This window comes from Girardinichthys multiradiatus, chromosome 6, assembly GCF_021462225.1.
Source record: "Girardinichthys multiradiatus isolate DD_20200921_A chromosome 6, DD_fGirMul_XY1, whole genome shotgun sequence".
Lineage (NCBI taxonomy): Eukaryota > Metazoa > Chordata > Actinopteri > Cyprinodontiformes > Goodeidae > Girardinichthys > Girardinichthys multiradiatus.
In genome coordinates, this window is record NC_061799.1 from 10,415,937 (window position 1) to 10,430,718 (window position 14,782).

At 40.5% G+C, this 14,782-nt stretch overlaps 1 protein-coding gene across 1 annotated transcript in view; it reads left to right on the forward strand.

Moving 5' to 3' along the window:
* LOC124870549 (vertebrate ancient opsin-like) overlaps nucleotides 1-14,782 on the forward strand; it is a 132,467-nt gene that overhangs the window by 4,336 nt on the left and 113,349 nt on the right. Inside the window, exon 2 of the mRNA XM_047369301.1 lies at nucleotides 13,985-14,313. Within this exon, the coding sequence (XP_047225257.1) occupies nucleotides 13,985-14,313 (329 nt within the window). The remainder of the gene's footprint in view (nucleotides 1-13,984; nucleotides 14,314-14,782) is intronic.

Consider the following 14,782-nt stretch of genomic DNA (forward strand, 5'->3'; position numbering starts at 1 on the left):
TAGCTATGATATAAAAAGCAATTGTTAGATGAGATTGTGCCTAAAAGAATGTTGTTTAATATTGACCATGGATTTTTTCCTGGTATGTGCCTCAGGCTCCTTTTTCTCTTTTCCTAGTTTGACACTGTGATAGAAGGAAATAAAATTGAAGTATTAGGTAAAGGTGTTAACTTGATTTTTAGAAAATCTGGAGATAAGGTTAGGTTGAGTAGCCCTATACCTTTGAACATAAGGTATGGGGCTGCTTGAGGAGCACACCATGTTTTCATCATCTAACTTTCTCTTTTTTCAGCAGTGAAACAGATTTTTTTTATGAAAGACACTGATTTTTGTGGTCAGTTTCTGAAATCCTGATGTTTATTGACCAACATGAAAACATGTCAATCTCTTTTCACAAGTTTGAAAAATAATATTTGGTAAAACATTTTGAGTTTCTCCAAAACAAAGATATCTCAGAGCGTTTAATCTCCTGATGTTTGAACTTGCTCTGAGTGGAGAAGCCTCTGAGACCCACCCAAACTCAACACTCAAACTGAAGATCAGGAATTTGAAAACCTTTCTAATTTGAGATTTTTCCTGGAATGGAGGGAAAGAGATTAAAAATATTGAAAGTCCTTGACATTTTTTATGTTGTCATGTTACAACCACAAACTTGATATGTTTTGTTAGTATAATAGACCCCTGGCGTACAAAATTGTTGTCAAACAGGACAAAGGAATGTAGTTTGTTTTTAATTAAAAACAAAGGTAATTATAATGTAATTTGTTTTTACCTGCTCAACAACTTAAACACCCAATAATTCAATTAAACAAAAAAGAGTTGTTACATCTGTAAATCACTGTAGATGCGAAAAAATTAAAAGGGTCTTGCACATTCTCCTTTTTAAAAGGATGGTATAGAATGGCAAGAAAAGGCATACAACATTCATTTCTGGGTTAAATTCCTTTCTGTTCTGTTGCTGTATGGAAAACATTTTTACTCTATTCTCATCAAAAAGAACATGTTATGGTTCTTTCTTTCTTTGAAAACAGTTGCTGTATTTTTTAAGTTTAATGAATGGATGCAACTAAGTCTGCTTTGCAGTGAGTCATTAGCCTTATGGCCAACTCTGGTGCATTTGTAGCAATTAGTCTGTGTACAAGATTCCTGTCAAATAAACCTTTTCTTTTCTTTTCTTTTCTTTTCTTTTCTTTTCTTTTCTTTTCTTTTCTTTGTACCTAACATTTTCTATTTTAAGGACATTTTAAGTTGCTTGCACCGTTTTTGAAAGGCCAAAGGTGTTATTCTGTTCTTCTGCAGCCTTATGGTGCGTTCAGACCGACCGGGATTTCAGCGAATTTTTCGACTTATTCGTGGGCTGTCGCTCGCCTGACATTTCACCAGCAATTCATGTGGCCAACGGCTGACAATGCTCCACTCCCTTCTCTGCGTTATCAAATAGGAGGAGCTTCTATCTGCTGCTTGCTGCTTTCAACTCAGCATGGCAGACCTGCATTTTACAAAGTCCTGGCGCTTTATTTATGGAAAGCCGAACAACGCAGCCATTGTCGATGTCTCTAGGTTCACCAGATTCTCCAGAGACAGAACCAGTTTGGAGAATACTACCACCTACTCCAGCAGCATCTGGATGACGGTTACTTTCAGCGGTCAGTGCGCCTATCCAGGACCCAGTTTGAGGACCTGCTTATCCGCGTTAGGGGACAAATCACCCTCTGGGACACCAACTACAGCCACTGTAGAGCTGCTTCAGAATGCCTGCCCATCTGTCTTCGGTGTGTAAAAAAATCTCAGCTCAGCAGAAAGCTGTGTCTGAAGGCCACATGTGTGCTTCACAACTTCATGTGTACCTTATTAACCAGTCCTTTTCAGGACTAAATTTCAAAGGCTTTTTTCAATGCCACCCACAAACCTCTCTGAGCAAACCTTCCTTCATCCCATGTGTACATTAATGTTTCTGTCTTTTTTTATATATGTGATGTTTGCGGATTGTAGGTATTGTTTTCTCTTCTTTCTTTGCAGGGACTGCTCTGACTGATTCGCAACGCGAATTGACAGAAAAGTTCAGATTTTTCAACTCCAGCTAAATTCGCTTCACATCCATCGCGGGTTTCGCTTCGCCTTCGTTTCGCTCTTGCTTTGCTCTATTCACCCTAATCTTTTCATTCACATTGCGTCCTTCGCATCGCTTCGCTTCTGAACATGCCCCTTTTTGGCGGTCTATAAAACTAAGTAAAACTCCACCAATTTTGTTTTTCTTAAATATATCGTAACAGGAGACTTTAATCTTCACAAAACAAGTCCCCAAATGAGTTTTGCACAAATACCTTTTAGTTTTACAGCAACTTAAACACAGGCGATGACATTTTAAGGTCCCTCAGACATTGCTGACTCTCTAAACAAAACAGTACAAAAAGCACCTTTCTCTTTGCAGAACCCCCACATGTCTCATATCATAACAAACTAGAGACACTTAACTTTCTAACAAGGCATAAACTGTCTTTCTAGCACCTTCTCTGGTGATGTGATTTGCTTGCACATTACAGTCTGCTGGTGGCTGTCCGCTGGCTGCTAGCTTGTGCGCTACTCCTTTAGCTTCCAGTTATGTTTGCAACTGTACATTTTGATGATACACAGGGTAAATGTCATAGTGAAAATATGGATGGATGCAACCTAGGGGTTCTCCTAGGATTTCCAAAGAATTTCCATAGTGTTTTGCAATGTTCATTTAGAAAATACTTTTGGAGAGGCTCAAAAAAGTTTATTTTTTTCTATGTTTAATCACAAATAAATCAGACATAGTAACATTAGTGACATTACAATAGTGGATTTGGAAAAATATTATTTCATGTCTTACCTTTACACAGGTACCAAAGGTTTGTATGTAGGCCTTATAACTGTAAGGCTATACTTGATTCATTTAAGGTATGTAATTTCAGGTGGAAATTGCTCTAAAACCCCTTAGGGCTTAACAGGTTAACATGTAAATCACTCACTCCTATTGCGTCATTCGCGGTCAGTCTGAATGCTCCATTATTCTGTTCTGCCTGTTGTACCATATACAGGTCCTTCTCAAAATATTAGCATATTGTGATAAAGTTCATTATTTTCCATAATGTCATGATGAAAATTTAACATTCATTTATTTTAGATTCATTGCACACTAACTGAAATATTTCAGGTCTTTTATTGTCTTAATACGAATGATTTTGGCATACATCTCATGAAAACCCAAAATTCCTATCTCACAAAATTAGCATATCATTAAAACGGTCTCTAAACGAGCTATGAACCTAATCATCTGAATCAACGAGTTAACTCTAAACACCTGCAAAAGATTCCTGAGGCCTTTAAAACTCCCAGCCTGGTTCATCACTCAAAACCCCAATCATGGGTAAGACTGCCGACCTGACTGCTGTCCAGAAGGCCACTATTGACACCCTTAAGCAAGAGGGTAAGACACAGAAAGAAATTTCTGAACGAATAGGCTGTTCCCAGAGTGCTGTATCAAGGCACCTCAGTGGGAAGTCTGTGGGAAGGAAAAAGTGTGGCAGAAAACGCTGCACAACGAGAAGAGGTGACCGGACCCTGAGGAAGATTGTGGAGAAGGGCCGATTCCAGACCTTGGGGGACCTGCGGAAGCAGTGGACTGAGTCTGGAGTAGAAACATCCAGAGCCACCGTGCACAGGCGTGTGCAGGAAATGGGCTACAGGTGCCGCATTCCCCAGATCTGGGCTACAGAGAAGCAGCACTGGACTGTTGCTCAGTGGTCCAAAGTACTTTTTTCGGATGAAAGCAAATTCTGCATGTCATTCGGAAATCAAGGTGCCAGAGTCTGGAGGAAGACTGGGGAGAAGGAAATGCCAAAATGCCAGAAGTCCAGTGTCAAGTACCCACAGTCAGTGATGGTCTGGGGTGCCGTGTCAGCTGCTGGTATTGGTCCACTGTGTTTTATCAAGGGCAATGTCAATGCAGCTAGCTATCAGGAGATTTTGGAGCACTTCATGCTTCCATCTGCTGAAAAGCTTTATGGAGATGAAGATTTCATTTTTCAGCACGACCTGGCACCTGCTCACAGTGCCAAAACCACTGGTAAATGGTTTACTGACCATGGTATCACTGTGCTCAATTGGCCTGCCAACTCTCCTGACCTGAACCCCATAGAGAATCTGTGGGATAATGTGAAGAGAACGTTGAGAGACTCAAGACCCAACACTCTGGATGAGCTAAAGGCCGCTATCGAAGCATCCTGGGCCTCCATAAGACCTCAGCAGTGCCACAGGCTGATTGCCTCCATGCCACGCCACATTGAAGCAGTCATTTCTGCAAAAGGATTCCCGACCAAGTATTGAGTGCATAACTGTACATGATTATTTGAAGGTTGACGTTTTTTGTATTAAAAACACTTTTTTTTTATTGGTCGGATGAAATATGCTAATTTTGTGAGATAGGAATTTTGGGTTTTCATGAGCTGTATGCCAAAATCATCCGTATTAAGACAATAAAAGACCTGAAATATTTCAGTTAATGTGCAATGAATCTAAAATATATGAATGTTAAATTTTCATCATGACATAATGGAAAATAATGAACTTTATCACAATATGCTAATGTTTTGAGAAGGACCTGTATGAATTGTGGTCGCATGCTGCAAAAAATCCTTCCCCAAATGGGCAAGCTTGGGATAGACACGCAAACAGCAGTTCATAAATGTGGCATTTAAGGACAATTATTGGTGGTTTTAAGAATGTTTTTAATTACACAAATCTAAAAAGTGTTTTCAGCACCCTTGAGGCAGTAGTTTGTACAACCACTTTCAGAATCAGTTAGGATCAAAAAGCCTTATTAATCTTCAGAGAAAATTACTTGTGTTACAGTTGCACATGTAAAGACAAAAGGACACACAGCACTGAATACAAGACAGATTTGGATGAGAACTAGCAAAATTATGTAAGAAGTAAAAACTGTTAAAAATATAGGATTTTGTACTATATCTTTATGCTTCTATTTGTGTAGAGGTTATTGTACAAAAATGGTAAATGGCCTGCAATTTATGAAGTCCGAGGACTCTATAGCGCTTTACACTACAGTCAGTCATTTACCCATTCATACACCCATCCATAGACGGATAGTGGTTGGCTACATTGTAGCCACAGCTGTTCTGGGGCACACTAACAGAACTGGGGCTGCAATCGGCAGCACCATCAGCAGACAAGGTAGGTGAAGGTGGGTGAGGTGACACAATCACTGAGACAGTTAAATGAGAAAACCAGAGTTACAACCTCTGCTCTAGTTCATGCCAAACGTGTTCAAGAAGGTCAAGGTCAAGGTGTAGGCCAGGGAATGTGCTATATAGTAGTATTGAAGAGTTTACAGTTTGAGTGGGTGACAGGGGGGAGGAGTGAAAAAGTCTGATGGCTGTGGGAAGGAAGGATTTTCCTTCCATCCATCCATTGTCTTACCCTTATCCAGGTCGCGGGGGCAGCAGCCTAAGCAGAAAGACCCAGACTTCCCTCTCACCAGCCACTTGGGCCAGCTCGTCCGGGGGAATCCCAATGCGTTTCCCAAGAAACATAGTCCCTCCAGCGTGTCCTGGGTCTTCCTCTGGGCCTCCTCCCGGTGGGATGTGCCCGGAATACCTCACCAGGGAGGCGTCCAGGAGGCATCCTAACCAGATGCTCAAGCCACCTCAACTGGTTCCTCATGACGTGGGGAAACAGTGACTCCACTCTGAGTGCTTCCCGGATGATCGAGCTTCTCACCCTATCCATAAGGGAGAGCCCAGACACCCTGCGGAGGAAACTCATTTTGGCCGCTTGTATCCATGATCTTGTTCTTTCGGTCACGACCCAAAGCTCATGACCATAGATGAGGGTAGGAAAGTAGATTGATCGGTAAATCAAGAGCTTCGCTTTTTGACTCAGTTCTCTCTTCACCATAACAGACCGGTACATCACTGCTGACGCAGCACCAAGCCTTCTATCGATCTCCTGCTCCATTTTTCCCTTATTCGTGAACAACACCCCCAAATACTTGAACTCCTCCACTTGAGGCAGGACCTCCCCCTCAACCCAAAGAAGGCACTCTACCCTTTTCCAGCTCAAGACCATGTCATCCATCTCATCCTGGCTGGTTTACACTTGGCTGCGAAATGCTCTAGTGAGAGCTGTAGACCACAAGCTGATGAAGCTAATAGGACCACATCATCCGCAAAAAGCAGAGACGCAATCCGATGGACACCAAAATGGATCCCCTCAACACCTTGGCCGCGCCTAAAAAGTCTGTCCATAAATGTTATGAACAGAATCGGTGACAAAGGGTAACCTTGGCGGAGTCCAGCCCTCACCGGAAACAAATCCAACTTACTGACAGCAAAGTGGACCAAGCTCTGACATCAGTCATACAGGGACTTAACAGCTCAAATCAATGGGCCTGGTAACCCATACTCCCAGAGTATCCTGCACAGAATTCCCTGAGGGACACAGTTGAAGGCCTTCTCCATGTCCACAAAGCACATGTAGACTGGTTGGGCAAACTCCCATGCACCCTCCAGGACCCTGCTGAAGGTGTAGAGCTGGTCCAGTGTTCCACGGCCAGTACGAAAACCACACTGCTCTTCCTGAATCCGAGGTTCGACTATCTGACGGACCTTTCTCTCCAGAACCCCTGAATAGACCTTACCAGGGAGGCTTAATAGTGTGACTCCCCTTTAGTTGGAACACACTCTACAGTCCCCCTTTTTGAATAGGGGGACCACCACCCCAGTCTGCCAATCCAGTGGAACTGTCCCCGATGTCCACGCGATGCTACAGAGTCGTGTTACTCAACACAACCCTACAACATCCAGAGCCTTAAAGAACTCTGGGCGAATCTCATTAACCCCTGGGGGGCCTTACCACCGAGGATCCCTTGGTGACCTCAGCACCAGAGATTGGAGAGCCCACCCCAAGGTCCCCAGGCTCCACTTCCTCAGTGGAAGATGATGGTGGGATTGAGGAGGTCTTCGAAGTACTCTGCCCACTGGCCCACAGCGTCCCAAGTTGAGGTCAACAGCACACCCTCCCCACCTTAAACAGTGTTGGGGGTGGACCTCAACCACAGCTCCAGTAAGCCGCCTCGGCAATGAGGGAGCAGAACATGGCCCACTTGGACTCAATGCTTTGATCTAAACCTTTCTATTATGGCTCTGGGTCTATTTTACGGGCCTTATTAGAAGGTGAACCTTTTCTCAACATCAACTCTGTTGCAGCTTATAACCAGGATTTCCCTGTATTTAGCTATGTATATCTTCCAAACAACGTATGAGCAGCTTCTCTGTCCTTGGTGGAGAAAAGCCTCCACACAGCATGATGCTGTCACCACCATTCATAATGTGGATAGTAATCAGGATAATGTGCAGTCTTAGTTATTTACCACACACTGTGTTTTTCATGTATTTAGGCTAAAACGTTTTTACCACAAAATAATACCGATAATACAGATAATACCTAAAAAATTTGGGGAATTTTCTGAGCAGAGCACCTTCTTACACATGTTTACAGTTCTCCCAATATGGCTTGTGGCATGCTGCAAACAGGGATTTATATTGTGCTGTTCTTTCCACATGACTCTCTTTGTGGAATTTCATGTTAGTAAGTGCTGCACAAAGATTAAGGTCCATCTACAGATCGACATCCACATGGAGCCAATTTATTCAAATTTGTCTGGGAGAACTTTGTTTTTTAACAAACTGAAACCTTTCTGAAAGACAGACTGAATGCCAGCATATGAAAGACAGAGAGAGTATCGGGTGCCAGACATCAATAGAGCTGCCATTGGTTAGAAATGAGTAATTCCTCAATGGGCTCATAAAACAGAAGTGAAAGGAAAATGAAGGAGAGTCAGAGAAAGGTGAAGTAAAATTCATTATTTAGATGAATTATGCTTGGCGGAGCTTTACCAAAGCGACTGTCTGTCTTTACTAACATTCTACAAAGCAAATGATCAATGCTCCTTCAGATAGGAGGGCCTCATTGTAATGGACATTGTGAGGTTTGAAAATGGTGCATTTGTGCTTCCTCTTTCAAATTGATTTCTGCTCTTCCAATGCAACCTCCTGCTTTCTGCTTGTAAGAAGCACTGCTTTGACTTGCCAAGAGGTCAACTGACAACATTTTGCAAAGACATTTGTGTGTTACATGCTTAAATTCACCTTTCTCCTTTGCAATAATCCGTTTGACAGCTTGTTGGACTCTTTCACTTCTTCTCTGCTCCCCTTTTGCATTCTCCTCTGGCCTCTCTTGCTGAGCTAATATTGTCTTCCTCAGTATTGAGGAGGAACATCACAGAATTCCCTTTTCTGTCTTTGTGAGCATGTTCCCGCATGCTGCTGGCCACCTCCTGCCACAAGTGGACTCTGCACACTGTTGGTGAATTAACCTTGCACTGATGAGCCAATGTGCAGCATACTGAATCACTACACACACAGACCAGAAATGGCTCCACAGCGGAGAGGAGGTGATTATAAATGTACATCATGTTGGCAGAAGCAGCGCCTGACCTGAGTGAAGTTAATTTGTTGTGGCGGTGAGGAGCACAAAGAAGCAAAGCAGAACAACAGTGCCCTGGTGGAACAGTCAGAGTGACAAGCTAAGCAATGAGCACAAGTAGGTTTCTTAAAAGAAAAAAACATGTTTTCAGGATAGCATGTAAGGTGTTTGATTGTGAATGATGATGAATTTGAGTGCCAAGCAAATTTTCTTTATAAGTTCAACAGTGTGCAGATTGATTAATACATGTGATGACACAGAAAAAGAGGCTGGCATGTGACTTCCAGAACAGTCACATCTTTCTTAAATCTTGAGTTTTCCCATCAAACCGTATTTGGGTGGTTCAGCACTTCTAAGTTGGTGATATGGAAGCAGAGAAGGACATCAACAGAAGCAGTTGAAGAAAGATTCAGCTTTTTCTTAATTATTGTGTCATATACTAATTGTGTCCTATGATTAAGTTGCTCCATCTTTTTTTAGTCTCAATGTAAAACTGACAGCCCCCTTAGGGTAAATAGGGTAAGCATTTATTTTATCTCTTAAGCGCCTCTTGTTATGGGTTTTTTACACAAAATACAAGTTTATGTGTTTTCCAATGGTTAACTTATAGTTGTAAATTATCTCTACTGTTCTGTCAGAGTTGAGACCATCCAAATTTGAAAGTTGACCATTCATAGCTTGAAGGCAGCTTTTGAGCTTTTGTTTCTAAGTTAAGAGACATACAATGTATTACAGTGCAGAGGAAAGCCTTTCACAATCATATTATATTTCCTCAGATAAAGGTTTCATTGTCTCTCACCCAGCCTGATGTATAACCAGAGACATAATGACATTCGAAAGTGAGCCACTTCAGCATAGAAAAGCTGAACTGACAAACTTTTAGAATCAATTTTGACAATTTCTTATCATGTTCCTTTTGAAAGTGCATGTATATTGGTATCAAGAGTGTGGAATTCAGTGTTCCGCTGCATCAAGAGAAAGTAGGGTGTGATGTCACCATATCATTCCTTTCTCTATTTTCATATTAAATGTACTGACTGTGTGGGGAATGAAACTGGAGTGCTCCATGAGTGACCAAGTGGTCAGATAATTATTAATAGAATTTATCAGAAAGAAGGTTAAGCCATCGGTTTTACTTTCAGTGTTAATTATTTCAAGCATTGAACCATTTGTATTTCTTTTCACTATTCACCAATTGTGCCTGTTGCATTGGGTACCTTTAATTTAAACTTTTCCGTGAAACAGTTGTTTAAAATTATGCAGTCTGATTAAGAAGAGAAAAGATTGAGTGATGTGAGATAGGACAATGTTCATTGACTTTAGAAATAGGTAGTGTGTCAAACTTTCATTACCTTTTGAGCCTTACATCAATTTGATCCATTAGTTGCAGTAAAACCAATTTCTGAAGTTCTAAAGTATTTAGCTGAAGGACATTTTTATACACAAAACAGTCTGTGGCTTGGAGCAGAGATAAAGGCTGGTGGAGCAACAAAATGTATCATTTCCCTTAGAGAGGACTTTATTTATTCATGAGTAACCCTTATCACTGGAATGACATCATTTGTTAGTATCTTCAAAAACTGTTAGAAACAGTGTTTTATTTTCCACTGACAAGAGACAGAATTAGAGAAGACGCTTCGTGATGGAGATGGCTTCATCGGGTATAAAATGAATAAAACTTCGAAGATACAGCATGGAGAAATAGCATGCATCACCAACCCTTTTCCGTTTTGTTTAGTAGTTAGAGATATTCATGCCTGATACTGAAAATACAATTTATATGTGTTACATAATTTAATAAACTCAGTTAATTTCAGTGAAGTTACAGTATTTCACAAAAATGAGTACATCACACGCATTTTTGTAAATATTTTCTTTTTATGAAACAACACTAAAGATATGCCACTTTGATTAAAATGTAAAGTAATTAGTGTGCAGCTGTATAAAGTCACATGCTGTTTTTGATACATTTGAATTGTTATTGTGCAATAAAACCACAGACAGATGTGAAGGGTGATCAACAGCATTGATTTTCACAAGAAAAGAAAAATCAATAAAAATGGAAACATTAGGCTTTTGCCCCACAGTGATGATATCATACTTGTATTGTCCTGTATCATATCACATTGTACCACGCTGTGATATATCATAATGCGTTGTACTGCATTATTTTATATAGCATTCTTACCTTTTAAAGGGTCATGATTTTATAAAAAAATATGGTCAGATGCAAATGCAAAACAAATTAAAGGCGGTTGCTTGGTGACAAGTGAAATGTAAATTAAAGCTTTCATATCACACAAAATGCTAGATCTATTTCAGCAAACGTAAGCATCTTAAAGTAAAGAAAAGCTCTGTACCTTTTATGAGCTCTGGATCTCTTACAGGTAGCAGCTGAAATCACGGTTCTGTCACTGTGGGTCTCATCATCCTAGTGTGCTTTCATCACACTTTTGGTACATTCATCATTAGAAATAATGTTTTATTGTGTCTAGTTAAACCTCTCAGCTACTCATACAATATGTTCAGCATGAACATAATATACTTTAGTCAGACCGAAGAAAAGTCTTTGAAAACAAGCATATTTTACCAAAGGTACAGAAGAGTCTTGTAACAGCAGAGCAGAGCTGAAAGTAGCTTCCAAGTGTCATAAGATCATTCTCCAAATAGATGTTTCAAAAACCACCACCGCTTATATTCTCTGAAACATTCCAATTATTTTTGCAACTGCAGTACCCTTGTAATTAGTAATGACACTTAGCTATTAACACTCCCACTAAGTCTCCAGTATGGAGTTGACACCAGCACGTCTGTGTGCTATAAAAGTACAGTGCTGCTGTTGTCTTATTTCACACCTGACTGAGTGCGGAGAAAAAAACAGCAGATGAGCTGGAGCAGCTAAACACAGAGCAGGGGATTTATAAAAACACACACTATATGGCAAACATTTTTTTAAGTTGCTTGCAATAAGTTATGTCGGATCAAAGAGAATCTTGTTTCTTAAGCCGTGTTGACTCTGTCTTTCTACAGAAACAGAACTAATAGGAGCTGTGAGTAATCAGGTTTCAAGGAAAGGACAATATGAGTTTAATATAAGAGAGCAAACAAGCCATTGCACCTGTGTCACTGCTGTGTGGACAGATGTATACTGTTTGGTAATTTTGCACTATACTGTAAAAGTAATCATATAACTTTCATTTTATAAAAATTTGTCAGATTACAAGCACAAATGCCAATGTTATAGACCAACACAAAGTAATGTATAGATGGGAATGGAAAAAATACAATGTTTACAGATTTTTTAAGAAACTCTGAAACGTGTGGTGTGCATTTGTTGTCACCTGCCTTTACTGCGATACCCATAAATAAAATTGATTGGAATCAGTTACCTTCAGAAGTTCCCTAATTATTAAATGGCTAGAAGGAGACCATTGTTAAAAGAAAGTAAAGTTTGCAGTTTACCACAGGTCAGGTATTGGACATAGAAAATATCTAGAAGAAAAAGGTGCTCTTGTCAGATGAAACCAAAGTGTAACTTTTTGTTCTATGTGCAAAGAGCAATGTGCAGAAGAATATCAAAGCTGAACATTCTCCACAATTAATGGTGGTGGTGACATCATGCTGTAGGATGCTTTTCCTTCACAGAGGTAGGGAGACTTATCAGAGTTGATGTAAAAATGAATAAAGCTAATAAAGGGCAATTCTGGAAGAAGACTTGTTAGAGGCTGCAAAAGTCTTCAGATTGGAACAGAGTTTCTCATTCTAACAAGACAACCCTAAATGTACAGTCAGAGCTACAATAGTTTGTCTTAGAAAGTTCAGACCTAAACTCAATTGAGACTCTGCAGCAAGTAATCCGATCGGACTTAGCCTGAACAATTTTCCAACAATGAATGGGCAAACATTTCAGTCTCTACATATTTAAAGCTGCTGTAGACATACCTCAAAAGACCTGCAATGCAACCTGGTTTTACAACTGTCAATGGAGCTTTGACGAAATATCAACTTGGAAGGCTCACCTCCACCTCCGGCTCCGTCTAACTGCTCCACTATGTTCTCCGCTCCAACCAATCAGCTCCTGATCCACATTCCTCTTCAGCCAATCATCCCCCAAGGCTTCGCTTTAAAAGACCTACATACGCAGAATCTCCTGCTCTTCAGCTGAGCTTCGACCCTCCCCCCCCCCATCTCGACCATCAGGCTTCAAGCTCCTTCCGACTCCTTTATCTCCTCAGGCCTCCATTCCACCACCAGTATCAGGATCCCGGGGGGAAGATTTTTCTAATTCTAACCCTAAGATGTTTATTCAAGCTCATGTCATTATCAGCATCCATGTCTTCCACCGGGTCCGAGCGCCAAAAGAAAACAAACATCAGTTAATAAACTCCTCTAATTGCCATCTCTGTGTTTCTCTCATTTGTGAGTCTTTCCAGGTTGAACATAGGGGGGGACATAATACAAAATATTTAACAAAAACAGTGTATCATTTTCATTCCACTTCACAATTAAGTACTACTTTGTGTTAGTCTTTCACAAAAAATCCCAGTAAAATAAAGTTTGCAGCTGTGACTTGAGGAAATATTGAAAGGTTTAAGCGTTACTAATTCTCTTACGACACAGCATGATCAGACAGCAAACCATTACCACTGTGAATGCGGAGCTAAAATTTGTTTCCATCTCATTCTAATGGGTACCACATCCCGTTGTTTTCCTCTCCTCTCTTTTGTGCAGTGTGGTTAGCGATAGGCCTTTGTAGAGCTGCATTCACTTTAGGTCTCCTTAACTGCCATTGAAAATCAATGGGCTTTACTGACAGCCCCATGGATCATTATGGCTTCAAAACAAATAGCAAGAAGGATGAAAAGTCAAAAGGGTTGGTGTCAACACTCAGCTCAAGGCTCTCGCTCTTCAGACTTAGGACCACAATGCAATAGAGACACAGGGAAAGTTAGAAAATGCACAATGAATATGTTTACTGAGTGATCAACGAAAGATATGAAAGCTTTTATAACACTGTGTATGTTGTTTTGCATTACCTGCTATAGGAGACACCTCAGGTGTTGCCATTGTTTTTATTTCACATCAGTGGGGATCTGGTGCAGATGGCAGAAAATGAACTAAAATACTGGACTCTATTGGTAACAGTTGGACCATGCTGCCGATCCAACTTAAAAGAAAGATCATAAATCCCATGTTACCAGCATTTCTGATTTCAGAGAGAGTTGTGAAATCTTTTCATGGCAGTGGAAGGATACCCACTCGGATAGACGATGTGTTTCAGTCTACAGTTTATGGTCCAATTAAACAGACAGAAGAACAAAAACATATTTGCTGTCCTATGGCTGCTGGTTTCATGTATTTATTTCCTGTTGCGGGCTGTATACCATAAGATATGCCAGGCTGTCTAGATACTTCATTTGAAATAAGTATATTAACTTAATCTTTGTCTGTTCTGTAGGCATTGTGTCCCTGATCTCTCTGGCTGTCCTCTCCTATGAGCGCTACAGCACCATGATAACCCCCACTGAGGCTGACTCCTCCAACTACCGCAAAATTTCCCTGGGCATCCTTCTGTCTTGGGTCTACTCCCTATTGTGGACCCTTCCACCACTCTTTGGCTGGAGCCACTATGGTCCAGAGGGTCCTGGGACCACCTGCTCTGTCGACTGGACAGCCAAGACAGCAAATAATATATCTTACATCATTTGCCTGTTTGTATTCTGCCTCATCGGGCCCTTTCTAGTGATCATCTTCTGCTATGGGAAACTTTTGTACGCCATCAAACAGGTGAGTCAGTTAGGACAACCATTATCTACCTTTCTTACTGAGGAGTTAGCAACAGTGATAACAACAGTTTACATAAGTAAATACAAGCTACAGTTCATGGGTTAACCAAGGCTTCTGTCTTGCCCTTCTCTGTTCATGCAAAAGCTAATCAAAATATGAGAATAGTACTGCTAAGGTTCAGTTTATGTTCTAAATAAGGACATAAACTTTAGAAAATATTTATTTTTAGACAGAATGTAAGATGGTAATTTCAGTTCAGTTTATTAAGCCAGCCCCAGTTTCAAAAAAATGTTTTTACAAGATAAAAAGATTTAACTTCTATACAAAAATCTATTAAATTCTGTCAATCATATACTGTAGACGGATTCAGATTCACTGAAAAAAATGTATTGTTCCTTTTATCAATAATATATGAGGAGTAATATATGAAGAGAAAATTATTAGTTCATGTTGCCCATCCCTGACAGCT